Below are 27,933 nucleotides of genomic sequence, written 5' to 3' on the forward strand. Positions count from 1 at the left end.
GGGTCGCTGCCGAACCCGTGGAGGTGGTGGGTGGTGGTGGTGCTGGTGGGCTTCGCTGGTTGCGCCACTGTTTGCGATAAGAAATAAGGGTAAAAGGACAAAGAAAGCATCGCACATCGCCTCGCCAATAGCACCGCGTTCGCACCACTCGGATAATCTCTCCATTTCCTCCCCCCGCGGGGAGACGACGTGGCGAGGTGGTGGAAAACGGAACCCGTTTTGTGGGGTGCCCAAGATGGGACAGAATCCTGTTCGATGATGTTGGTTGTCATAATTTATGGATTGTGGTAACACACCGCAAACCACGGCCACCCATTTTGCGCCCCGGCCAGAGCCCCCCCTTTGGCGGAAGCATTAAGCCGGCGTCCATCCGTTTCACTATCTCGATCCGGCGCACAAGCAGCCCAAGAGCAGCAGCAGCAGCAGCTTTTCTGCACTTTCATTCCATTTCACCCATCGATATTAATACTGAGTTATGCTGATCCCCACACCCTACGGTCCTTCGCTAAGGGCTTAGCGGCCTGGGACCACCCCTTAATAGATGAACTACCCATGCCCAGCCCGGCCCAGCCCGGCCCGGACAGGCTCAACAAAGTCATGAGGGCGAAAACCACATTCATATTTACTTAAGGCAAGCCACACTCCGCCGGAACCTACCCAGCCGCGAACCACGCGATGCGTACCGGCGGCTCCGAGCAACCGCTAAGGACACCGTGTGCGCCCCCACCCCATCCCTCCCTTGAGATGGGTAGGATGGTAATGAAAATTTAATCACATCCCTTAGAACGTGGCGTGGCCACCGACTGTAAGTATTAACCACTCGTATCACGCTATAGGCCAAACCAATAAGTTGGGGAGCTAACGGGGAGGAAGTGGTCGAGCAGCGAGCAAAGTCAAACCAACACAAGTCCTTCCACAGTCCTGACATTGATGAAATCCGCCAGTGGGAGCTGTCTTGCTGGGTGCGTTTGCATGCCCATTAGTGGCGCTGGGTGGCATCCATTAAGGAAATTAACCAGAAGCAAAACCAACGTGCCACCCGTGACGCCATTAATTCAACTTTAAATTTAGTTCAACACATTACCGTTCGGCCGACATCTGCCTTCCAGTGACCCTGCAATTGAACCCAGTGAGGGGAAGGGGTGGCATCGTAACTAATGCACTAGAGTGGAAGGTTCTGTGGTACGGAATTGACAGCCCTGCGACAGGGAACACAGAACACCCAAAGTAGATTCTGCAACTGGATACGTTGCTAGAGCAACGCTCGGAAAACACAAGAAGTGCAACTAACCATTATCGCTTGCTTGGATCTATTCATGGGAGGAAAGTTCAGACTGAACGACGATTTTCACACATCTAGAAGGCTTAGAGAAATGGTGCTACGTCACTTGCTGTTCTTGATTTATCCAAAAACACGATTACATAAATTAAGCAAGACCTCTAAGCAAAAAAATTAACATAAATGATATAGTAAGCCTAAACAATGAAGCTTGTTGCACTGTTCGATTGAAGAATTAAGCACCCCTTGAGCGGCCGTAGAGAGTGGCCAGGCAAAGGACACTTTTACGCAACAAAACATTTATCAATCGTGGCAATCAACAACATAAATTGTTTTTAGCACAAAAAAGCAATAAAAGGACGCAAGGCCTCCTGTGTCCATGCCCGGCCAACAATTCGTGAAAAGACGTTTTTATTTGAGACACGTGTCTATTGTACGACTTCAACAAACGCGCCATGACCGTGCAGAGTCCCCTTCTTACCAACCCCCCTGGTGCAAATCCACCCCAGCAGCAGGTGAACCCTCACCCTCCTTCTCGCTTCATTTCATTGCCCAATTGTAACCGCATTCTGTCTGCTTCCCAAACCACAAAGGCGTCGGAATGCGTCACCGAGCAGTACCGAAAAGTAAGCAATCGCCCGTGCACCTAGGGAGATGGGGTCGGTCTGTAAAAGATATGGCCACAGAAGCGCAGAAGCCGGCATACGGTTGATTGCCCTCTATTCCTTGGGGCTTCTCATTCATCCTTCGTTCACGATCGATGATTTTTCGAGATGCGAGTGGGAGAGCGGGATGTTGATTCAGAAGACCGCACAAGCAAGTGGGGTAGGGGTAGGTGAGCGGACTGGTTCCGAACAGCATCTCCAGCGTGTCACTCGTCAAAGGGGGATTCGATCCGGCTCCGGTTCGAGCTCCGTGTGTTCGTTAAACACTTCTTCTCTTCTCGCACTGCCACCACAAATCAACGCCAACGGGCGCAAACTCCCGGAGTTGAATCCTGTCAGCCACGAGTGGCCTCGACCACTCTTCAGACGGGCTTCGCCAAAGGTCAGATGTGTGTTGTGCAGGGCCCCGGAGGGAGGACCGCTCTTGAAAGTGTGAAATTTTGCACAAATATGTTTTCGTTCCGATGCCGACTCTGGTTGTTCCGGTTGCTGCAAACCTCTTCCCCAAAACTCTTCTTCTGCCAATGTTTGCACGGATCGAGTGCGGGATCAACGAGCGGAAATTCAAACCCGGTTCAGTGCCACTTGCTGTACGATCTGTGGGAAGGGCGCAGCAGATATACTCTTGATTTTCACAATCCCCTTTTCGACAGTGTGCCGGTTGGTGTCGGATTGGAAAACATGTTTACGAAAAGTACTTCGCGCTTTCAGCCCCCGGCCTGGTCATTGACACACCTCTCAGGGCACACCAGAGCATCTGAAAGCGTTGGCTTTGTCGGTATATCCGTTACCGAGTTTCGATTCGCTACAAGAATAGAAAACAGTTTCTTCTGTCGCAGGTTGACAAGACAGCGCGACGATTGCTTTTATGCGCCACGATACGGTGCAGCAGCATAACTTTTTTCCATTTTCTCTTCTCTTCTTCTATTCATTTCTTGTTTTCCATTGCGAGTCATTAATCTCATTCGCCAAGCAAGACCTGGGTCAGGCACGAAGTATTTTGGAGGAACTTCGGTAGAAACTTCAGCGACTATTTTTCTTCCAAAAATGCACTGCTCTAAGAAGAAATATACCAACAATTAAATTAATGTTTGCCAGTGATAATGCTATGCTTACGCACATTCACGATGATTAATGTAAATAACATCCGTTGCATCAAACATGCAAAAAGGATGTTAAGAAGCAATATACCTCCAAGCAGTAGCCGCATTATACCAGCAATCATCTAGGAAGGCAATGATAAACTTCTTCTTCCACCAGAAACGTTCTTCGTGGGGCTGCAATGGAATCGCTTTTTTGTTGATTCAGCAAAGAAACCCGCTCGAACCTCAGCTAGCCTTGGCCTCCTGTTACGTTTCTTGGATGGAGAAGGAAAGAAAGCAAAACTCGTCTTATCGCTCCACCGCTGCTCGGGGAGACCTGGAATGGTCTTTTCCGTTCAGCTTCATTGACCTAGAACCGAACGTTTCCTGCAGTGTTGCTGCTGATGATGATGACCAGTCGGCGGGGAACGATCGGGCCGCCAGTTTGCGTCCTCCTGCCTCCTGTCGTTGTCCTCTTACACCGCGAACCGCGCGCGGAAGGAAAACTTTCTTATCGCAGCATGCAAATAACGTCCGGATCGGTCGTTTACTGGCGACCAAAAACCTTGCCCGGCGAGACGGAACGGAAGGACATTGAGGCGGAAGTGGAACCAACCCACGGACAGCCCGATTCTCTGCTCGATTTTGCTGCTTCCTGTTTTGTGCCTCCAAATGAGAAGACAAGAACACACGCACATACAGACACACGTACACGCACGCATGAATGAGTCATACATTCATGTAGGAAGACAAGAATTATGTACGCTTCAGCGGCGGTTGCTGCACTTGGCATTCGTGTTTCGATCGATCATGGAATTACCATTTTCTTATGTTTCCGCTTTCCACTACCATCACCAACACACGTACACTGAGACACACAACACAAACGCACTCGACTGGTGATCCGGAGTGTCACACCCCCGCACATCTCAACCGGTCGTCACTGTAAGCGCATCTTCTCATCATCTGGAGAAACGATTCCGTTTCCCGCACCCACAGCAGGCTTCGACCGCGAAACAGAAAGAGAGAGAGAACGCGGGGGAGATTTCGATCTTAATCTTTAGGACAAGGGGCCCACACACTGCCGCTACTGCTGCTGCTGCTGCTGCTGCTGCTACAACATCACCACCACGCCACAGCAGACCTTATGGCTTTATTTACATCTTCTAATCTCTCCATTTTCATCGTCGTTTGCTTTGGTGCGCTGTTTGTGAATGGTGGTCTGCCCCTGGGCCGCACACGGAATATTATTTAACAACGGGGCACCACCACACATGCGTCGTTGTGATGCGGGTGCGGAAGGAGAACGAGAGAACGATAAGAACGGGGCCACCGCAGCATGATGTTGATGTTCTACGCACCGCCACGAGACGCGAAGGACAAAACACACAAAGAAACAGGGCACCGGTGTGGCAGCGGCCTACTCTGTTTCAAACACATTTCCCTGATGCGGTCACGACGAGGACGGCGACGACGACGATGCACTCCCTGCAAGTCGCTCCCTTCCCACCATTCATCTCGTGCTAGGAGACTCGTCCAGAGGGAGGCCAGCTGGAGTCGACGAGGGACACACGGAACGAAAACACGAGACTGCCACTCGGTGCCACATATGAAGGATTGCGACCGGAAAATGCGCTTGCGGTTTTCCATTTTCCAACATACATACACGCACACACACAGTCGCGGTGGACACGAACACTCACACACACACACAGACGAGTACACTTGTCTGCAAAAGGATTCGTTTTGACGTTTGTGCTCTCGGTTCGCTCGGCGTGTTGTGCAATATGCGATGATGGCCGCAGAAGAGGAGCGCCGAAGCCGAAGGGAGGCCCGCATCGATCGATCGATCCGGCGGCGACCACACGGAGCGACACGGTTGTTTTGGATCGCGGGAATGGTGTGAGCATCAGAGTGGGAAACACCGCCACCGATCAATAGAACCCAAATGCCGATTGGCCTCCTCCTCCTCCTTCAACCTCCCCCGCAAGGATACACTTTTAATCCAGAAACCGACGACAACATCTCTCTCACACACTCTTTTTTCTCTCTTCTCTCTCTCCATCTCACTAGCCCTCTTTCACTGCTGCCAGCGATGCGTGGAATTTCGGATCGGTTTCACATACACACGATGTGGTATTCAAGAGACATCAGAGACGGCTTTTCATTTGAGTATTATGTGGAAATGGGGAAAATTCTCCCTCTAATCAAGCTCAGCCATCACCATAATGCAGGGGGCGAGCATGCACAGCCACACACAGCCACACACACACAAACTATCACGCAAAACGAAAGGACATGCCCGAAAGGACGCAAAAAGGACTCCGGGTATGTGTGTGTGTGTGTTGCACTGGTGGCACACACACAACCGAAGAACGCGACCGCATAGACACACGAGGGCCCCTAGCACACACCACGATTGCTGCTCGTTGAAGCGGACAACCCCATTATTGGGATGGAATTTTAATCACGACGCAGTGAACACACGATTTACACACAGCCGCTGGGCAGCAGAAAAACACACTTTCTAATCGCACTTCTTATCACGCGAGCCCAAAATCCTGGCACACCAAATCGATGGATTGGAATGTGTTTTGTTGATGCGAGATTCGTCGCAGCGCCGTGGACCGTGTGCTTACGCTTGCTTCCGTGTGTGTGTGTGTGCGCGTTAGCAGGAGTAGTGGTGACGGTGATTCCAAGATGCAATTAGAACCACCAAGCTGCTGCTGATGCTGCAGTACGTTGTTATTATGCGGATATTATTCTTTCCAGTTCAGCGAACGCGACACAGCCAGGTACAGAGGTACACACCTTTAGTAGGAAGCCTTTGGTGATCAATTTTCCGACACAAGACCACTGGAAGGGGCAAATTGGAGGAACAAACTCTCTACAACTTCACACACCGCGTTCGAGGTGGCTCGGGCGCGACACACGTTCCGAGCCTCGTCAACTTCGAACTTCGAAAAAAGACTCGCGTGAAGGGTGGTCTTCACGCACTCCGGTGTTCACCAGCAACGACGACGGCGACGACGACGACCACGCATGCGTGTTATTTTATGCTACTTTATGCTCCTCCACACCGTAGTGCGCCATAAAGGAGAGACAGAGCGAGCTAGTGCGAGTGCGGGGAAAAGAGATGGCCTATGCGATCGATGTATTTGTGTACCGCGCGGCACAGAATCGTGCGTGCGCCGAGTGAATTTGAACCCGAACGAATAAAGCATACCACACATGGCATGCGACCCTTGCAATCGTGCTCGTTCACACTGTCCGGTGCATATGTCTAAATAACTATTTTTGATCACTGGAAAGTAAAATTTATGATGAAAATATCAATGCATTGCATTTATGTGAACAAACAGAGCGAGACGATTTTAAGAGATTTTTTTTTTTAGAAATAATCCTGTAGTTTTGTACAGAATCGACGCAAGTGCCGCAATTGCCGCACCCCATGTGTGGCAGGCTTAAGCCGTTCATTTCAACTCTTCGTTGTGTGCGTGAAATCGGAATGAATTGACCGCTTCACTGACAACTTCACGGCAAGTCACGACCAAAACGATAAAAAGTTTTTTTTTAAGTTTCTTTCCAACGGTCATGGTCGAGGTTTTTAAGGTTTTGAAGCATAAAATGACTTTATTGAACTATATCTTACAACGCTGGAAATGTAACGTACATTGCGGAATCAATCGATCTTCTTCTGCTAAAATATCCATTTTAAACAATATATAGCGGCAGCCACTGTTCTCTGCTCTGCGCCAAACTCCCCACGATCTCGTTGCGAAGTTCCCCCGATTAAAACAGAAAACGAACAAAAATCTAAACGAAATGGACAGGAAACGGATCGTTCCCGTGTGGACATTGGCACTGATTACTGTAAGTACACTGGACACGGTTCAGCCCGTCATCAGACACGCAGACTATCCTTGGACTTGGAGCTTCTATCACGTTCCTTTGAATCACGATCACGCTCGCGCAGATTGGCCGAAGAGTTACCCCGTATCAAGCCCAGATTCAACGGTGGCAACGCCGTCCGAATGTTCATCAACCGCTTGCTCTTCTCCACGTTGCGGCCACGGGTTTTCCCCAACGTATCGCTACTCATCGACAGCGAACCACTGCCATCATCCGATCGATTCAGTTCGACCGCATCCACGCTGCGGCTGTTGGCCCGATCGATGCCGGCAACGAACAGCTCCGATTTACCGTAGTACCGTGGCATCGACAGATCATCCGTTTGCGATTGCCGATTGATACCGGCCGTCTGGATCGAGTAGAGGCTGACCGACTCCCGGTACTTCTCGATCACCGGCGTCTCGAGGTAGTTCTTCGGCAGGTTCGAATACGAAATGGCCGGAACCTCCGGGGTCATGCTGATGGCGTTGTACGTGCCCGGTCCTCCGCTGCCCCCACCGACCGTCGATGAAATCGTAAAAATGTCGTTCTCGCTGGCCGGACGAATCGAAAAGTATGGCACCTCGGCCTGCAGGTGGCTGATCTGCTTGCTCACCATGCTGCTACCGACATCGCGCGGAATCGATTTGGAAAGGGCGACGTCGGAAAAGTTGCGCGGTGGCCGCAACACCACCTCATCGTCCCGCTCCTGCTGCTCATCCGAGTCTTCCTCCTCGACGATGGCCGGAATGATGGTCCGGTTATCTCGCTCATCCAACGGTGGTCCTACAAATGGAGAACCCATATGATGCATTATTCAGTCGGATAATGAAACGCGTTGGCGGCACTGGCCGCTTTGAACTGTGCGTGCGAGCGATCTACCGAGTGTGTTTAAGTGTGTGTTTGTATCTAATGTAAGTGTGAAACTAACAGCAAACCTTCTTCCAACCGCACAGGGCGCCATTACAGTATACATGAGCACATCGCCAGCACATTAATAATCTAGATTAGAACAGTGACTCAGCTAACACCACCGATTAGAACCCGAAAGGAATGACCAGCGCGCAAACGGTTAACGCCTACGGATGCAATCCGTTACGAAGCACATTAAAGAAGTCATCTATCGAAGCCCTTTCCGCTCACCAGCAGTACACCACGCTGGTTGTTAGTGAAGCGTTCACTAACTTAAGGAAAAAGCCCATCCACGGCGATAACAACAAGCACATCAAGATAGAATCACATATTCCAAAACGGTACGCAAACCATCGAAGCCGAAAATTGAACGGAACAACGTTAACGAGTCTCCAACACGTGCTCCAATGTCACGGTTTGGTGGCGAATCTCATCGTATCGCGTTTGTCGCGCCCGTCCAGTACAAGACGAAAACTACATTGTCATCCGCATATTCGCCGGCGCAGGAACGCGACATAAATCTTGCATGGAAAATCATAAAAATTTAATCGAAACTCACGAGAAGCTGGCAGCAGCAACATAAGCGCACAACAGCATAAGATAGCAAGCAGTAGTAGTAGTAGTAGTAGCAGTAAGTAGTGCAAAAGAGGCGAGGACAGAGAGCGGGGAGTAAACCGGGATAGAGAGCGAGAGAGAGAGAGGAAACTAGCTATAGATAGTGCCAATTGACGTGTTACGTACGTGCAAGGAGAACTTACCTACGTTCCCGGTTTATGTTGGGCGAGCAACCCCGAAACCCTGACGTGCTGGACGAGGGGGGGTTAGTGTACAACAGATACGCAGAGTATACGCAATTAAACCGCAGCCACAATTCCGACCAGCATCAGATTGATTAGATTATTTGTTGAACATGAAGTAGTGCATGCAGGTAGTAGTAATGCCAATTGGTTTATCCCACCGAGTGCTTAAATCATCTAGGGTATGCTTTATTGAGTTCTCTTTATTAAGGAACCGTCTACCGTCGTCTCCTGTTCACTAAACGTGGCTAATACTAATGGAAGTTCGCGAAGAAGTTTAAGTCTAGATAATTCCCTTTCCCTTCGGATTCCCGACCACCAAAGTTACCCGACGAAGGTAACAAGGAAGTGTTCGAGAAAATTAAGTCCAAAAAAACCGAGCCATTCCGCCGATTTGAAGCAAGAAAAAGTGAAGTGAAAACTTGGAACTGCCGGATTATCAAAACAACTACCCCTCAAACCACTCCCTCCCCACACTGGTTAACTAGTCACATGCACATGCATTTCAAAATTCAACTTTTCCAACCAGAACCTTCCTTCCGACTTCATACTGTGTCCCTCTGGCGCATTCGTTTATGGCGGTGTATGGCAAACGGCGTGTGACGGGGTCAGTTAAGAGTTTTCGGTGGTTTGGGCGTGTAGTGTGTGTTTGTCGATGTGGAGGGAGAGAGTTTTGTGTCAGCCGGAGTCGATGGCCAGTGGCCAGTGATGGGAAAGGAAGAACCTTCTAGTAGTTACCTTCTAGCCGTTTCAGCAGTTTATCCGAGCTTTCGGCACGGCCACTGCCATCGTCGGCGGTCGGTTCGGTGCGCCGATTGGCGGTTGCACCGGCTGCTGCTGCTGGCGTCACATCGATCGGCGAACCGGAATCGGAAATGGCAAACTTCACCGACGCCGGTGAGGTCGCCTTTGACGTTTGCTGCTGCTTGGCCGCCGGTGGTGTGTTGGACTGGAAAATTTGGGAATTAGCGAAGATGGCCATCACTTCCGGTGCCAGCATCGGAACGTTGGTTTGGATTTCGCGCCGCAAATCGTCCTCGTGGATTTTGCACGCCGAGCTGCCGAAGGTAGAGGGTAGACCACCGGATGGTGTTTTAGTTATTGTATTAAAGGTGGACTTGAATGGGTTAAATTGAAGTTTATAAACAAAATGGCAAAGTTTTCAGTTCAGTTGAGCTTATACTCTGTAGAAGATTAAGCAAACGTTTGCCACTGAACTGCATATCTTAATTCGAGGGACTGGCATGTACATTGTTTTTTCTAAAATACTCTCGAAATTGCAAGTTAAATCAAACGAATGAAAGTTATAAATCAATATCGTAAAATCATTTATTCTTTTATGACTGATCTGATACTTTTTACTTTTCGCATCTAAGCACCGTTAAACCGAACGAGGAGAACATTCAGTTCAGAATCCTTCCTCTCATTGCCATCCTGTAGAAGTGAATCGTTGGCAATCACGTCGATTAGGAGTTAGTACCGGAAGAACCGGTGCACTAAGCTGCCAATTGCAACTGAACTTGCGAAGGTAGCTTCCTCGAAACTTTTGAACTTAAATAAACGATGGAATCTTTAAATTCAACAAAACTTTAAGATGGGACCATTATGAACTCGCTTTGCTTAAAGATTTTTGCTGAGATTTTATCCGATTATTCCCTGGACCGGTGAACTAGAAACTCCATTAATGCATTAAAAGATGAAATGAAAATGGTTGACTTACCTCATCGACATATTACGCCCGATGCTACCGCCGGCACCAGATCCCCTCGGTTGCCGGCTGATCGGTGCATTATTATTATCCGCCGAGCCATCGCCTGCTCCGTTTCCATAGTAGCCATTCTTGTTCTTGTTCTTGCCGGCATGCTCATCATCCTCGGGCTCGTAGTTAACTGCAAAAAGACGGAACTGCATGTTAATCACAACTCGTTGGTAAGCACAACATTTATCTTAAAGATACATTCACTTGAAACTGTTGAACCCCCACCGACCGAGAAGTGGATAAATATTGGTTTTGCGGTTAACATCAATTCCACCAACACTCTTTAAAGCCTTCTCCCCTTCCCCCGAGATACGTCACCCATCGGTCGCCACCGAATTGCGGTCACGGTTTGGGTCATTCTTCTTGCTTAATTGCATGAGGCGATTGTAATTACACTTTCTTAAACTTTCGGGGCCAGAATGCAATTGAATGGTTGCGGTCAGCTGCTCGGCAGAATGGCCCCGCTGGCCTCAGACAATAATTGGTGACCAGCTAGGGCGTGCAATGAGCCAGAAAGGATCGACGATGTGGTTGGGCGTTGGAATGGGTGGAAGTCTAATTGAAATCCGTACGCCAACATAATTATCGGACGCTCCTTGAGGAGCCGTGGTTCCATTTTGAGGAGCGTCTTGGACAATCGCCAGAGTCAACCGGCCGGGATCCGTCCGTCGCCGAACTTCTATCTCTGATCATTACTCTCTTCTCTTTCCGTTAGCTCTTCCTGGCTGGCCACCGGCATCAGCGTGCTGCAGAAAAGTGTGAAATGTACCATTAAGTCGAGACGATCGGTGTTTGCCCGATCCGACGCCGATTACGCCGGGCACCATTATTTTAAGCCCATTTCTCCGTGGACTGCGTGAACGGAGTACGTGAAGGACGGAATGTAGTAACCACATCATCGGAAGCTACCGAAGGAATGGCACCCGGAAAGGGAGCGGAATTAGAAGGGAGGTAGCTTCCATGCGGCATCCCCTATTTCTTAAATCGATCGACTTTGCGGTGTAAGCTTTTCGGTGGGAGAAAACGATTTATAATTTGACATCCGTATCGAGGTGGAACAAGGCCACCAGTACCAGCAGCAGAGGCAACATATAGGACGAATGAAATCAATTTTCCGCACGAGCACACCTACGTCTCACGTGGGGATTTCCCGCAGTTTTTCCCAACTGTCCGGGGACGAGGGAGCGATCAATCGTTCACCTGCCAGCGCTCGTTTGTCGTCGCACTCCGGTTCCACGCCAACCCCGGGCTAGCGAGAGCAATTTGATTCGTTTCGGTGCCATAGATTTATTAGACGAAATAATGATTGGCCGTGTGGTTTCAGTTTCAGCAGACCGTAATACGGATATTCGAATGAAGCGTATGGTGGTGTGTTATCGGAAGTACTCGTGAATGTTGCGATTGGCGATTGAGCGTCACGCTAATTGATAGCGTTGCAGTTGGTGCTCTTGATAATTATACGCACGGACTTTCAAAATAGGTTTTTGGAAAATAATTCTCTAAAACAGATTAAACAATGACTCTGCACCTTAAAGAATACATAAATGGGGTATGTTTTTGTACACAAATCCTGTTCGGTAGCAAGTTAAATACAATTTTCACAAAAAGCCTGTCAATTTTTCGCACTAGCTTAACTTTAATCGAAAAAAATACATTTACCTTTTTGAAATATTTTAAGCACATCTTTAACTCCCGTGGGCGAAAGGATGAAGCGTAACTCAACTTGTCTGCAATACACTATTCCTCCTGCGATGCAAAACACGATCCAAATTGCATCGCCTCTTCTTCACCAGACCGGCACACACCGCGCGACCATATTGAATTTAGGGATTTTTCCCAGAAAAGGTTGGAATTCCAGTTGAAAAATGTTGAGCACACGTGTCCTCGAAACCACTCAACCGCTGCCAGAGTCTGCCGGAGTGCAGGACCGAGCCTGCAATGCAGCAGCACAAGCACCAGCGATACTAACCGGCTGCTGCTGGTGAAGAAAAAGTAGAACAAATTTGTTCCTAAAACCACCGTAACCGCTTGGCAATTTTTTCCACCCTGTTTTTTCCCCCCCACCCACCGTAAGCTTCTCCTTCTTCTGCCAACCCAACTCGCTCGAGGTCGAGGGCGGCTAAAATTAATAAAATCATTATCGCTAACCCGACAGCCGACAGCGGAAGTATCTGTGTCACTCGAGAATCCACCGACACCGACCGCACCGAGCTGTGTGCCAGAGCTTGATGCACTTTATCGCCAGCTAGCCAGCCAGCCAGCCCGGCACGTCCCGGCTGGACGCCCTGGTACGAGTTTGATGCGAGATTGCTGCCGGTGCTGCATCTGCATCGAGCGAAATTAATTATCAGTTCAATTATCGTTGGAAGGCAAATTGGAAGGAGACCGACCGGTGAGAAAGGGAGGAGTGGCATGACAGCGAGCGAGGTCGATGGGTCGATAGCCAAACTCACCCCCCCAAAAACCGGGAAGGGGAAAAGGTATCAGAGCATATGCGCGCCGAAGTTCCACCGGAAGATTCACCGGGATTGTGTGATGGTGATGGTGCATTTCACAAAATTAAATATCAACAGCACAGATCCAACTTTCTCACGGTGCTGCCTCATGCATCTCATAAAGGGATGTGGAGGACCGCGGTCATCGCCGTGGCCAACGGACGGGACGAGTGCTAGTAACGCGTCGGTTCATAGACACGCGTTCACATTCTGGCACATCAAACCGCAGACATCTGCGGAACCGTTCGATGTCTATAGGTCCGGGTGCACATCAAACGTGAAAGGTTTGCTAAACCACTGACTGGCAACGGACAATGCACCTCGCTCTCTCTCTCTCTCTCGCTGCCAGGGCCGGGAGGTGGCCAGAAATGGCCATCCGATTTCCCATGGCAGGCCGGTAGACGCTGCTTAAATCAACATCAAATGCTACCGGTGCTCGGCACTATCGATCGGCTAGCGGACACCCTGTGATCCAGATACTCGCCCCACTCGGCACGGCATCGAAGACTGGCTGGCTGGCTGGCTGGTTGGCCCCGAAAGGGTTAGGAAATTTGCATCATTTTCCAGGATCAATTGGCTGGCCATTTTCGATCCTTGTCCGTTGGGATGGATGGACCAGCGTACGGTGCTGATGCATTGCGGATAAGTTTGTAGTACGGAGGTGTGTTTACGGAAGCTAAAGTTTGTCGAAGAATGAGTACCACACTTTTGAAATAGTAGTTAAAGCTACAGTTAACATTCCTTTTGAAAAATCGTAACTGGATGATGGAAGTTTATTCAGATGTTAAGAGTTAAGGTCCTCAAAATGAAAGCAAGAAACAGTCAAACGAAGATATTTCTTGGGAATGGTTAATAGAAAATGCGAAAAATATAAAATAAAAACCAGGAGCTAATATGGTTGGTTACATAATTTAAAAAATATATTATCGTTGGACCGTGTTTCATGTAAATGGAAGAAACATTCATCTATTGTTGATCATCATCATTCCTCTATTGGTAAAGTATTGTTTCTATTCTAAAGTATTATTCTATTTAATCAAGTGAAATAAGATTTGAAACGCATAGTGTAGAACTATTATTATACAAAGCAATTTAGAGATATAACTAGGTCCACAAAAAGAGAAAACATAATTTAAATGGTGATAAAACAATGAATGAAATGATAATGATTAAAAAATGCAAAACTTTAGTACAAGGTTGATTTCTTAAATTGTCCTCTGAAATGTTTACAATCAACAGAAATATACCAGAAACTGATCAATCCACCGGTTATCACCCCTCACGGCACTCCGTATGCAACGGGACAACGGATTTGCGCGTGCACACTGCTGGCATGTGTCCGCACGCGTCCACACCCGGAATGTCCGATCATCCAGACAGCATAACGCCTGCCAGACACCACCATTCCCCGTTGTTTCTATTTCCCCCCAAAAAAAATCCTACCCCCCCACAACGAGAGTGACGCAATGCCGGAATGCGCACCATAGCCGCTCGACTCTGTGGTCCGGATGACGTTGGATCAATTTTGTCATCAATCGATAATGTTCCGGGTGCCATCGGGGAGCTTGTGTTTCACATTTTTCTTCCCCTTTCCCTTTAATTCTGTTTTATGTTTTGTGTTGCAGAACACAAAAACGTGATCAACAAAAAATCAAGCGAGAAGCCTGTCCAATTCCGGCCACACATGCACATACAAACACCATGTTGAAAACGTAATTTAGTGAATGGCGAACTAGAACAGGCGTACAACATGCATCCTGCGGCCATTTTATTAGTTGTGCATTTACTTATGCTCAAGTACTAACTAACTAACTAACTAGTGGGACAAAAGAGAAACAAAAAAAAAACAAATAAAGGTACCCGAGCTATGCCCGGGACATTCCGTTTGATCACCGGTTTGTCGGTGGGGACATGGGCCGCATTCGAAACGAATCTAATTCGATTCACACCCAATTTCGTTGATTCAGTCGACGGAATTGGTTTTTCCCGTTCAACGTCTCCATCGGTTGATCGAATCGTGGACATGCATGTTGCATCAGTAAGGGGAAAAGAAACGAAATAAATTATATTATTTTATTTTAAAAATGATCTAGTAAAGTTTGCTGACATGTTTAGAGTAGATTTTCTTAGATTTGTCAGAGTAGAATATTGTTTATGATTATCTGTATTGCAAAATAAATACCCAATAATGTTAGCAGTTTAAAGATTTTAAAAACAAAAAAAAAGTCCTACCTATTCCGTCCAATATTCCCCAAAATAACATTAGACGGCGCTTCGCGTTGGCCCTAGCACTCCCTCGATCCGCATATTGAAATCAAACAAACCGAAAGGAAGCAAAAGGCGACACGGTGCAAGAAGCGAATTAAAAGGACACCTTCGCTGACACAAACTTTCGATTCCTCGATTCCGCCTGATTTTCCTGATTTATTGTTTTACCCATTCCTTGGTTCGCTCATCGTGTGTCAATAATTGCTTTATCTTATCTGGTAGCCGTAGCAGCAGAGGTTCGTCTGCTGATCTTCCCCTTCAACACTGCGCACATCGGTTCATTCCTGGTCTCCAGCAAACCACGGGAGTCCCGATCCAATCAAAGTAAATGGATGGAAGCAAAACAAATAGCCACAAGAAGATCGACGTACTCGCTGGCGTGCTGGCCACCGGTGCAGTCAGCCAGTCGGTTCCTGGTGCACCAGCTGCCTTCAGCTCGTCAAACACTTCATTTCGCTTCGTGTGAACAAGTGCGAGGCAATCGAGAAACAATGGCAAATGGTCCGCATCGTCTTGGGCCGGAGGGTATCCTGGGCAGATGGGGGAAGCGGTAGCGCACCGGCCAGTGCCATTCCTCCTCCTGCACTCCTGCACTGCCACAGCGCGTGCCAAATGTACGCCGCAGAAAGTCAAGTGCAAACATAAAAAATGGAAACTCGAACCGACTTGAAATCGCTTTTCCCCATCCCTCCGTCCGTGACGACGTTGAACCTTCCCCTCTTTTTCCTCTCTTTATCGTGCAGCTGGAATTGGTTTTGTCCCGAGTAACCCCCCAGTGGTGCATTGGAGTAGCGGGTGGGGGGGGGGGGGGGAAAAAGAGAAAAAACCGACGGACGTCCTCGAGTTTTCCCTTTAACTCCAAATCACGAGCCAATCAGACTGTGTAGGTTGCACTCTCTTTCGCTCCATTTTCTACGACGTTCACGTAGCATAGATCGACTAGTGTGTGTGTGTGTGTGTGTGTGAGCAGCGGTAGCGATGGAATATAATACGGTTAGCTCCGGCAATCATTGTCCTGGAAGTGAATTTTTAATGTGCCTGCGGAGGTTTTCATTCGGCCGGTCATGCACCACCTGCACAGTCCCTAGCCCCTAGGTAGGTTACCTACCTAGCGTTTCGTCGAAGCAGAACTTCTCCTCGATGCAGTTCCAGTAGAAGTCTTCCCAGCAGCTGAAAATACTGAAAAGGCAGTGAAAGAGAGAGAGCGCATGAGAAAGGGGGGAAGGGGGGAGGGGGTGGGTCTAAGAAATCCGGGACCTAGGTACGGTTTGGGGCGTAGCGAAGGACAAAATCAAGCAGATCGCGAGATTAAGGGTCGGTAGTATTGACATTGGCGTAAGATTTCTTTCGATTTTTTTGCCACAAAAAATGGATTGTTCAAACAAAATAGAATAAGACAATGTGTCCGAAATTGAGGGTGAATGTCTTCAAGCTAAACTCTATTACGAAGTTACTATTATTGCGTAGCAAGAAGACTTGCCTGAGCTGAAGAAGGATTTGTTCATTATGCAATATGAACACTAGTGGCGTCAAACGACATTGACAGCAATCAAAGAAGTTAATAGAATCGTTGCCATGATACTTTCGATTGTATGATTAATGACTTTTTTTTAATATGCTCAATGCAAATAGTAATAGTATGAACAAATAGTAATAGTAATATGAGATGAACAAGGCAGAAAGCAATTTATAAACAAACTTTTAATAATCAGATAAAAATGAAACAAACAAATCACACAAATAGTAAGATATTAACAAAATATGAATAACACGAAAACAACAGCTAAATAAGGTGATAAAATGAACACTTGATGGTATTTTATGGAACTGAATAGAATAAAGAAAACACAACAATTGAAATAATCAAACAAGTTAAGAAATACTTCTGATTCTTATTTTCTAATTAGACATTCGACTTCCAAGAGAATAAAAACACATCTAAATTTTTTTTTTACATTTCTGTTAATATTAAGGGACTTTACTTTTCTCATAAATTAAAAAAAAAGATAGTCATGTAAATGTAAACTATGCCCTAAACGTAGTAGATACGGTCGCAGGAAAAGCGTCTCTCGCCGTCGCAGAAGCACCCAAGGATCGTAGAAGGATCGTGCCAAATTGCCAAACAACTCGAGAAGGATGGAACTTGAGCACAAAACACAGGTAATGATCCCATACTCACCATCGACAACAATGACACATTTTCAGCTTTGCTGTCGCCGAGCGTAGTATGCCCTGACTGGAAGATTGGAAACACTCACACACACACACACACACGCACACCAAGTGTCACTTCATACGTATGCAATCACGTGCCACATAAGTACGCTTACGGTACGAGGCTGAGGGGGGAATATGTTTTGCCGGTCATAAGCTCCAGTCCACGGTAAACCTAATGCTCGACGAACTACGGGCGCTAGCTGAAGGTTGTAGTACACTTGCCCGGCCACACAGAGCGTCACACACCGCTGCTCACCGATGCACTCTCACTCGCATCTATATCACAGTGTTCTCGGTTTTACGGATTAAGTACCGCAGCGAAGAGGGGCAGTAGCCTGGGGGGGGCGAAGCCTCGGAAACTCCTTCGCGTAGCACTTTTCACTTTCTACGTTTTCTCCTGGCACTCGGCAGCATCATGCGACGACACACACAGTTGGTTTCGGTGGGACTCGGATTACGACCGACACTGGTGACCTCCTCCTTGGACGCTAAGGTGAGAGAGCGAGAGTGTTGGTGGCACACCAAGGGGCTGCAAAAGGTAATAAAATTAACTCTTACATTCCTGCTACCACTTCCGTCGAGTCCTCGGCAGGGCGCGTTACAGCGTTGCTGGAAATCGAAACGAGCCACGAGATCCAGATCCTTCTCTCCAGCACTTCTCGCTTCGATTTCCTAAACGATCCTCGTCCTTTCACGTAACCCACCGTTCCCGTACCCCGTGTATGGTCCGAAAACAGCACGAGGTGCTCGAAGGTGATGATGGCGGCAATCGGTGCTGACGATTCCGACCGGGACAGTGCGAGCGCGACCAGCACCATAAATCAGAGTCACATGAGGCCGTCACAGACGACAAAACATACACACGCGCTCGACGAAGCCTCGATACCTGAGAGATTTCGATTTGTTGACCATCGGTCGGTCTTCCCTACAACGCCATCACTACTACCACACCACCACGGCCAGTCGATGGGGCCCATCATATGGTTATCACGAGAAGCTCCACACCCCACGCTTGCCATGATATCAGTACGCGTGACGCTGATACATTCGAACGGAGATCACACACCAGTCGGTTCTTGAGCACAGACCATGGCTAAGGACCGAATTCCTCCGCACATCGTTATCGATGAACTATAGCTAGACCAAGCACAGAACGATATCATTGCCTGGCTGAGAGCGCCAAGTCGAGGCAATGTGATAAGAGCGTGTCTGCGATATGATGACCGGGACCGAGTCAGATGAACGTGCCCATCGTGCGTTCGTTTCATCGTTTTGGCAAATGAAACAATTGTACCAGAAATTTTCCGTCACCAGGGGCACGCCATCTGTTCAATTATGCCCCCGAGAGCAGCAATCGTGAATGAATGTAGCATGTGATCGCCATTGGATTGGTACATTGACGTTCCAACGATATCAAGGACTTTCGTAGGATATCCACAGTCTGTTTATACCGATGCTATATTCTAGGAGTACATCTTTACAACCTCTTCGTAGGCGTCTTTGATGTTTGGCCAATCGAGTACTGTTTTCTAGCAAACATCCACAGAACATTAGATGGACATTACTTCCGTTAACCAGCAACAAGGCTCGTGGGTTGACATTTATTTTAAGAATTCCTTTGTCTAGCCTGTGCCAATGGCTAGACATTTATTGCTTTACGGGAGCATACAGAACCTCCCCAAAATAGACGAAACACTCAATGGAGCATCGCCTACTAAGACATCCACTGAAAAAGGACCAACTAAAGTACTCGTAAGTAAATTGCTAATTAATGACCTTCTAAATCTTTTGGGTTCTAAATTTAGATAACGTTTGCAGACAGGTGTAGGTTGTTGGATCAATTGTTGGATTCTGTTTGGAGCGAATCTGCTTCCGGAACGTTGTAGATGCATTCCTCATTTTCTCCTCAAAAACGCAATAAACAAAGGATAAAAGAGTAAATTTAAAATAAGACCCATTAAACAGTTAGAGAACACTAATTGGTAAACGCTACAAATTGAAGTTCCAAAACATTGGCCGAAGCGCTTATCGACCGGTTATCTCGCTATCAAACAAGATAAGCTCAACGGATTCTATCTTTCGCTTGGATCACGAAAAATAGTTCACATGCATTTAATCAGTATTTTACAATTAAAATGACGCGTTTGAAGTAACGCGATACCGTATTCCGCGTATGCATTTTTACATTTCCGATCCGATCAAATGCAATTCGAACAAAATGCGGTACAAAATACAGTATTCATGCCGGTGAAAAAACTTTCCTCGAACGGCGACCAGTTAATGGGAAAATCTTTTTAACTTGAAATTCTTGTGAAAAATTCCAACCGCATTCCCTTTCAACAGCAACAGAATGCCTCGGGCAGTTATTTAACTTCCCACCCCCTACGTCATATCACTAAAAACCACTGAAAGGCTTCCGCTCACGTGCGGTTGGTTGCCTCCTCTCGCTACAGCTAGGGTGACGTGTCCATGGGGCGTACCATTTCGCAAAATAAAAATACGGGACCGAGCGAGCGAACATTCCATTTCTAATGGATAATTTATCACCCAGTGCCACCTTATCGCCCAACACTCCCCCCCGTTTCCGCACTGCACTTCTGGGTGCACTTGCTCGTTGGTTTTCGCATTAACCTCACTTATGCGCGCCGGTGCCAGGTGACGACATAAAAGGGACCGTCAGCGTCACCATGGCACCGCCGCTGCCTGCTGACAGCCTGTCAGAGAGTCCCCGTAAACTAGATTCCTTTAATTACTGCGCTCTTGCGGGGCCAAGCCCGGAGCGCGTTAGAGCGAAGCTCACCATTAAGGTCAGCGCCGGTCGGTTGGCCCACCGTTGGACACCAGGTCACCCGCTTTTCAAGGTGAAAACATTATGCTCGCGGTGCCCTTAACCAAGTACCGCGACGACGATGACGACGACGATGCGCAATACAGTCGAGACGCGAGACGGAGGCTGCACCACCTTCAGTTGCAGCGTACCGGGCAGGATGACGACGCCGGTCAACTGAAGGTCCTCTCACTGCTTCTTCTCCTTCTTCCGTTTCCCCCTCTAAAAGCTTCTGGGTGGGGCGCTGTTGGCTCGTTTGCAAGCCATGGTTAATTTGATTAGCACACGACAGATCCCCCCCCCCACACCGAGACCGACCAAACTCCACGAAGGCTTCCAATTCTTCGTGACTCCGGCCATTTGCTAACGGGGCGACAATATTATTGTTCCTTTTTTTTTTGTTTCCACCAATTTTGTTCGCTTTTCGTCTGTGGGGCAACGCTTTTAGAGCGTTGTTTCAATATTTGTTGTTCCTCAAATCCCACGGCGTGTAATGATCAGACGCCATTGTACGGGACGTGGCGCGCAGCACTTGCACCGCGTGTACTCACTCTGTGTGTGTGTGTGACAATCGCGTCAGGATGATAACAATGATGCAAATAGCGCTTGTCGTGAAAAGCGAATTTTCGTTCCCGTTCCGGGCCGCTGCCGGACTTATCAACGGTCAGTCAAACGCCCAGTGGACAACGGCGTTGAAAGAAAATGTAATAATTGAATAATTCAATCTCTTAATGCACTGCCAACACTTGGGGAAGGCTTGAATTTTTTGCTGCAATAGTTGTTAAAATCATGACGAAAGTAAACGCACCATGGTTAAGAAATTAACTTTTTTTTAAGGTCTTGTAGATCAGCACTCAATTGTAATTTAAATATTTCTTTTCTGTGAGTAAACTCTTCGAGATATTTTGGAAATAGTATCAGTACTCCAACCAGATGGGATACTATCCTTGTGTGTAAGAACTTTTTATCCAATCGAATAACTCGACAACAATCAAATATGTTTTTTTCAATCGTATTCGAATATTTTTTTATATTTAAAAACTATCGTAAATAAATGTAATAACGCAAGCTGCCATGCAAAAAAAAACCTTCAATACTGCCATTGTTTTTATAAATCACAGTAAGTGTTGTGTAGGGTTATATGTACCTATGCTGTAGAAACTAAATTAACACGATTCAAGTTATTAGTTTATACAAAACATAACTAACTGTAACTGTGTTTTCACTCAATCACTAAGAAGAGTTAAAAATATGGAATAGAAAAATTGTCTATCGATCGAACGCAGTAAACATTGCCAAAAACGTGTCTCTTCAATCACGATCAGCTTAAAAAGAATCCTTTAAGCAAAATACCGCTTTACCATAAAAACCCATAAGATTAAATGCGAATACTAACCGATCGTGGGAAGGGAACTGCCGTAAAATACTTCCTCATTTAATCCACATCAACCAAACCAAGCTACTGCAACCCTTTTTTGGGTGTTCCAAAAATCATTGTCCTCGCTCCGCTCTGGCCGGTGGTTCCGACGTAATACGATTTTCATTGATCGCTACAACGCACACTAATTTCCGCCATCACGCCCAGAGCCAACCACACACACAAAGGGGTTTTCCTGGCCTGACTGCCTCGGAACGCGATTCAAGGTCCACCAGTCTCGGTCTCGGGCATCATCATTTGCTGCACCAGAAACGATTTGTTGCTAATCAATCAGCTAGCGGTCAGCGAAGCTCTAATGTCTGTTGGGCGCCGGACGCTAGACTCCAATTCCGTGACTTCAGTTTCAATTCCGAAGGATACCGACAGAAGAACTCCACGCTACTCCTTCTTCCTTCCCCCCCTTGGGATGAATCCAAATGTTTGGAATTGTTTTAGTCCCCTGATTTGTCCCTCGTGACGAGCACATCATTAGGAGGCGCAGCAGCAGCACCGGCAGCATCACCGGCAACGAAAGTCAAGTCCCGCGAGTGGACACCAGCGCAACCGGATAGGCCGACCACTCCGTCGACTCCCCAAAGGAGCCGGTCACGTGAATGATTTATGAGTGACGTTCGGTGGCACCACCGGTTCGGGGATACGCGAGATGCTGCATCGATTCCCGGATCTCTCGTCGTCCTCAATCCGTGCGGTGTGCGGGCGGTACACTAGCCGAGCCTTCCGGGCTGCCAATCAATTGCTTTTACTAGGAAAGTCCTGCATCTACCTTCCGTTTTCCGCAGGCGGGATTGCATTTCCCTCACACAGACACACACAGTCGCATCTGCAATTCCGGACTGCAATCAACTCGCGCCGCCGATGTGCGGAACCGGAAGCACGTACGCACACGTTCGCGGACGAGCACGAGGGCGAGGGCTCACATTTGGGATTTTGCAGCTAATGGCCGATGTCACTCCGACCGGAGGCGCGGGCTCACACCTCCCACCGACCAAAGTCTGACCACCACCACCACCATAGCGATGTCTAACGGTCCTGATGCTCATTTATTTCGCTGACCATACGCAATAGTCCACCACCCGCCAGAAATGGTCACCAAAGTCACCGTCACGGTCCTGCACTACCGGACGTAACCGAGCTGTCCATGGTCCTGGATTGCTGCCTATGGATGTGTGTGTGTGTGTCTGTTTACTAGCGCAAACTTTGCGAATCCACCTCGAAACCTCCGACCACGGGACCGGAAAGCATCCTTTGGCGTTGGGGTAACAGCGAGTCCGAGACCGACGGTCAGCGGTCAAAGGTATTTCGTTTATTTATCGCTCAATTTGTGATAGCGCCAGCGATGGGGGGGCTCATCCCGCGTCCCGCGCGTCTGACCGCGTAATACAGTTAACCAACACTACAGTGACCGCCCTTTGGTGTACTTGGCCATATTATTTTCGACTTCGGTTATGGTTTTCGCGTAACACCGGGACACCGCTGATTGTTGAACGATGTAATTTGCCGCGTTACATCGATCGAGCATGAGGGTCTGGGAGGTTCGAGTGTTGGTGTGATTAAGGTGGCCAGTGCGGTGGCTGCTAGGAACTGGATCTACCTAGCGAAGAGACTGGACGCTGAGGGGTTATTTAACGGATAACGAAAGTGTAAAGAGAGAGATAATACGAGTGTTCTTTGAATGGCCAATCTTTTAACTCAAATCGAACTGCATAATAATGCTCTGCAGAGTAATTATTATTAAAACCAGTCACTGAAGAATCATTGTAGGTAGATACGTTAATTGTTGTCAAAGAAATACAAATATTGCAAATGAAAGAGCTGGACAAATTATTATTAAACAAAAGAAAAGTGTAAACGTCGTGCATAGTTGTTAAATGAAAAGATACTGTATAAAAATTAAATAAACAATGCACTCGAGGAGCATAACAATTCATTAAAGCAAATGAATAATGAAACAAAATAACAATAACAGATCAGGAGCAAAACATGACGATAAACGCATGCAACGTATTAAAAAGCAGTAAAAAAACGGACCAACAAAATACCATCTTTTATGTTTTAATAGAAAAAAAACTAACGAAAAACAGTCTACATATTTCTAAAACAAAATAAATAAACTGTGTATTCCAACAAAACCTCTATCATGTCACTCTGAATTGCCCCATTTTCGATCATTTTCCACTTTGTGGAAACGCATAACAATTAGGACCCACATAAGAACATGCGGGAACATGCAGAGCAGCTGCTGGACCTATTCGCGGGGCGAAAATGGTCAACATAAAAAAAAGGATTGCCTGAGCCTGAGCGTCTGTTTATGGACGCGCGCCATACCAAACATCCATTGTCCGGACGGTGTGGTGTACTACTGCTGCGGATCGCATCAGTAGGGGTTTCGACAAACACTCCACTTGGTACTGTGTTATGTGTGAGCCCGTGTGTTGAGGCACAAAAATTTGATCAACTATTTCCGTGCCTAGTGAACTGCATATTGGGCTGCGAAAAACCCTTTCCACCTCTCCCTTTGCAGCGCGTACTACTCGCGCGTACTAGCGTTGTTTCGAGTGCAAAAGTGCTAGCAGCCTACCAGCGCCAGCATATGCTCCAGGCTGTAACAATAATAATAAAATATGTTTTCCAACGCATCCCACCGGTGTGCCATCGCCGGTGCTGCGCGTATGAGAGGATGAAATAATGAATATATTAATAATTATTATTAATTATGCATGTGAAATTTTAATGTTTTCATTAAACAGAAACACGGCACGGAGCGGACGCACACCGCAAAGCGTAAATGGACCAAAATGGGTCCCGTCGCGCGTCCTCATTCCACAGACCGCGGACGGCGACAAAAGCACGGTCGACGATTTGCCGAATCCCCTCTGCAGCTTCACCCAAAAATCGGCATCGGCAAATCGGACAATCCGTTCACTAGCGCTCGAGCGGGGCGGCCATGCCAACGGTGGTGCTACGCCGGCAATTGCACAATTCTCCGCCAGACCGTTTGCATTTCCGGTTTGCCGCCGCCAATGCATTTTGTGCGAGTGCAGCATTTATTGTCCTGTGTATTTTACTTTCCTTTTTTTGTTGTTGTTTTTGCTACTGGCACCAGCATGAGCAGCACCGAGGAGTGCCTTTGTTGTTGTGCGTAGCATAGTTTTCCAGGTCCGGGTCGCAGCGATTCAATATTATATATTTGCAGCATCCAGTCCATGCATGCAGTTCGGTGAACGCATACGGAGTAATTGCCACACAAGGAACACACTGATGTGGGTTTGCCCTCGTTACCTCGGTCGAAAGGGGGAGGAACGCGCAAACACACACACGCGAGAATGCACACAAAAAACCGGTGTGTCCTCTGCACGGGGCGGGATGTTGTATTTTATAAAATTTTCACAACGGAAATTACCACGACGACATAGGAAATCCTCGGAACGAACCGGGCGAGGGAGAGGAGGAACGAATTTTAAATTGAAATTCTGCATCCCGATGGGATGCGATGGGGGGATGGGCTCGTGGGACATTTTAACTTCGCTAATGTTGCTGACGCAACATGCCCACCGACATGCGTGCAAATCCTTGTTTGGAGAGGCAGAAGGATGTCCCGAAAAGGATGATCGATATGACCGTTTATGGGACAGTTAGCAGCGCTGTTGTGAAGAGCTGGACACTAAGCTTTTAATTACAGATTTTAACGTTTGGTGTTTTCACCAAACAAATCTCTAACAGGGCTATCCATTTTCCTGATTTAGATTTAGTGTCGTGTCGAGTCGAGAGTGTAAATTCAATTGTCTAGAAGTATCTGTAATAGATACGCAACCGTTTCCCTCATCACGATCTCAATTTGATTTCAGTGTTTTGATTTCGAATTAGGAAAATGTTTATTCAACACTGGAAGCGTTTATCTATTTCAGAATGAAAGCTTATTATATCTAACGGAATCTGTTAAATCTAGTTATCCGCATAAAACAAATAACAAATATTCCGAAATAATTTTGACTCAAAACATATGAAGGTACATTAAATGTGTTCTATTGTAAAATATCAACATTTTTTTAATAACACCAATATCAACAGTTGAACCATTTGAAAATTGAAATAAGCTTTTCCATGGACATAATATCAAATCCGTGCTCCGCTCACGCTACGTTTGTTTACTGTTAGTAATTTAAAACCCTCGAAATGAGATTTGAAATAACAGGAGCTTCAAATCGTGCTACCGATTACTATCTCTAAATAACCTTTCCGAGAGAGTACACAATTGAACGCCCCATTACGGCGGGCACCAAGAGTGTGTTGTTTGTGCAGATTTAATCGAAATTCGTCCACATTTGGCAGATGAAGTCGTTCGTCACGAACACAACCAGAGTGAACATTTGAAATGGACTCACGACTCGAATAAAGATTCTGTAGGGCACTTGCTGTAAAATGTTTAAAAAAAACCTTTTTTGAGTTTGTGAAGCTCCCTAAAAGCATATAAACTAATCTATAATTTCATGCAACTCTAAAACGAACACAGAAGAAGCGAAAACTTGAAGAAAATTTAACTCAAAAGTAAACAAAATTGCACTATCCACTTGCACGAGATACTTTAATAAACACAAAAGTCAATTGAATCTCATCACTCCGCACCGCTTATCAATTTGAGAATTCGAATCCTTATAATGTTGACCTTCTCATGCCGCACCAATATTCGCCACAAACTGACGCAAGTTGCTGGCGACCTTAACGCCGCCAAAGCAAACTAATCATCGTCGTTGTGCCACTGGGAAAGCCCCCTGAGTGACCGTTCTATTCATAACAAACCACATCCACCCAAAGGTCCCTCCTTCCATGAACCGCGTAACCGGTTGGAGGTACTCGAGATGACGACATACCGACGGATGGTGTCGAACTTGAACTTGGCGTGGAACGCACGCCAGTTTCCGGTGGTGTTTGTTGGCTGGCTGGCTAGCTGGCTGGGTGTACGTTTACAAGGTGTCTAGCGTGAAGCTCAGCGCAAGGTAATGATAAATTCCAATCAGGGCATCTCTACCACAAATTCCTCCATCCATAGCCAACCATTGTGATCGTTGACGCACAGCTTGGCGGATAGCCGCTCGTGACGCTCACCCATACAAATCTTAATGTTTTCAAGAGTGAAACTTTGTGTAAGATTTTATGTTCAAAACTAAGAGCAAGGCCGAAGACGGACTATTCGTGGATCTTTTATGTGTTGTTGTTTCAGTAAGGAATGTACCTTTGTTCCGGACAAAACCATCAACGGTCTTCTGGGCCACACCGAAACCGAATGTTAGTTGTGATCCAGCCGAATTACTCAGGATTTCCCCGGGGGCCATTTATCTTTTCCCGTTTTTCATGGTTGCACTCGAAAGGCGAGCGTTAAAGTTGGCCCAGCACCAACGACGACGTCCGTCCGTCCATTCCTCGACCCGATTATGTTTATGTTGCTTGGGGCATTAGCGTACCTCCACAGTACTGCCCCCGTAAGCATCGTACGCGCTGACCGTACGGTATGTATGGTGGACCACCGAAAAGACCGCGTCCAAACTATGTACCCAAGCGGAGTTAAACTTGCAAGAGTTGAGTTGCGTAGGTTGGATACTTGGTTGGATGATGACCGCGCTTCGCGCACTCCAGCGCCAGCAAGCCAGCGAGCCAACGAGTTCGCGATGTGCGATCGAAACCACCACCTTTGTGCATTAGCACCCGATGGAGGGTCGGAACCTTGAAAGAGGCCAACAACACTACAACGGCAATGTCACTGGCAGAGAGTTAGGGCTCCCGGCCCCGGCGTGACCGTCTAGCAGTGTCGGCAAAGTTAAAGAGCTTCGAGATGCTTATGGAATAGCGTAACGCCCCCTTTGCCAGCTCGCTCGTTCGGTGAAACAACAACGCATGACGACAACTCCAGCAATATTGCTGATGGTTTTGGTGTGGCGTGACTTGAGAAATCATTCACCTTGCGCGTAGCACGCGCCAACACTCTTCGGCTCGTTACAAACTCATTTGCCGAATGATGTAGCGTAAACAATGCGTGTTTCGGGGTAGGGACTACGGAATTGACACATTCAAAAATGGAAGCATCACAAAAATAAATTTCTTAAATAGATGAGTGACCTACAAACGATGAGCCATCGATGCTAAACCAAACAGGCAAGGTGCGTTGCCAATTATCTCCTATTGACGGTCGAAGCTATTAGCGATAGGGTGTGAGCGCTGGATGATCACTCTATATCGATTTTTACGGAATATTTTTATTATTTCACACCGAAAATGGCTCGAAACAAGATTCTTGCACAGCTGTCGGTA

General features: G+C 47.2%; 2 protein-coding genes across 12 annotated transcripts in view; both read right to left on the reverse strand.

The window, feature by feature from the left end:
- The window catches only part of LOC125950778 (semaphorin-1A), a 140,491-nt gene extending 134,460 nt beyond the window's left edge, over positions 1 to 6,031 (reverse strand). For all 4 annotated transcript variants that reach the window (XM_049679060.1, XM_049679061.1, XM_049679056.1 and 1 more), the window contains exon 1: positions 5,838 to 6,031. The gene's annotated coding sequence lies outside the window, so the exon portion shown is untranslated. The remainder of the gene's footprint in view (positions 1 to 5,837) is intronic.
- Positions 6,032 to 6,642: 611 nt separating this feature from the next.
- LOC125950793 (uncharacterized) overlaps positions 6,643 to 27,933 on the reverse strand; it is a 33,713-nt gene continuing 12,422 nt past the window's right edge. For 7 of the 8 annotated variants that reach the window (XM_049679101.1, XM_049679098.1, XM_049679103.1 and 4 more), the window contains exons 2-6: positions 17,328 to 17,894; positions 16,257 to 16,327; positions 10,347 to 10,515; positions 9,365 to 9,684; positions 6,643 to 7,703 (exon numbers count right to left, since the gene is read on the reverse strand). In XM_049679101.1, coding sequence (XP_049535058.1) covers positions 6,931 to 7,703; positions 9,365 to 9,684; positions 10,347 to 10,515; positions 16,257 to 16,327; positions 17,328 to 17,347 — 1,353 coding nt within the window. In that variant the 5' untranslated portion in view covers positions 17,348 to 17,894 and the 3' untranslated portion in view covers positions 6,643 to 6,930. Of the gene's footprint in view, positions 7,704 to 9,364; positions 9,685 to 10,346; positions 10,516 to 16,256; positions 16,328 to 17,327; positions 17,895 to 18,069; positions 18,092 to 27,933 lie in introns of those variants that run through there. The other variant, XM_049679104.1, reaches the window with a different exon arrangement.

This window comes from Anopheles darlingi, chromosome 2 (genome assembly GCF_943734745.1).
Source record: "Anopheles darlingi chromosome 2, idAnoDarlMG_H_01, whole genome shotgun sequence".
In the NCBI taxonomy this organism is placed as follows: Eukaryota; Metazoa; Arthropoda; class Insecta; order Diptera; family Culicidae; genus Anopheles; species Anopheles darlingi.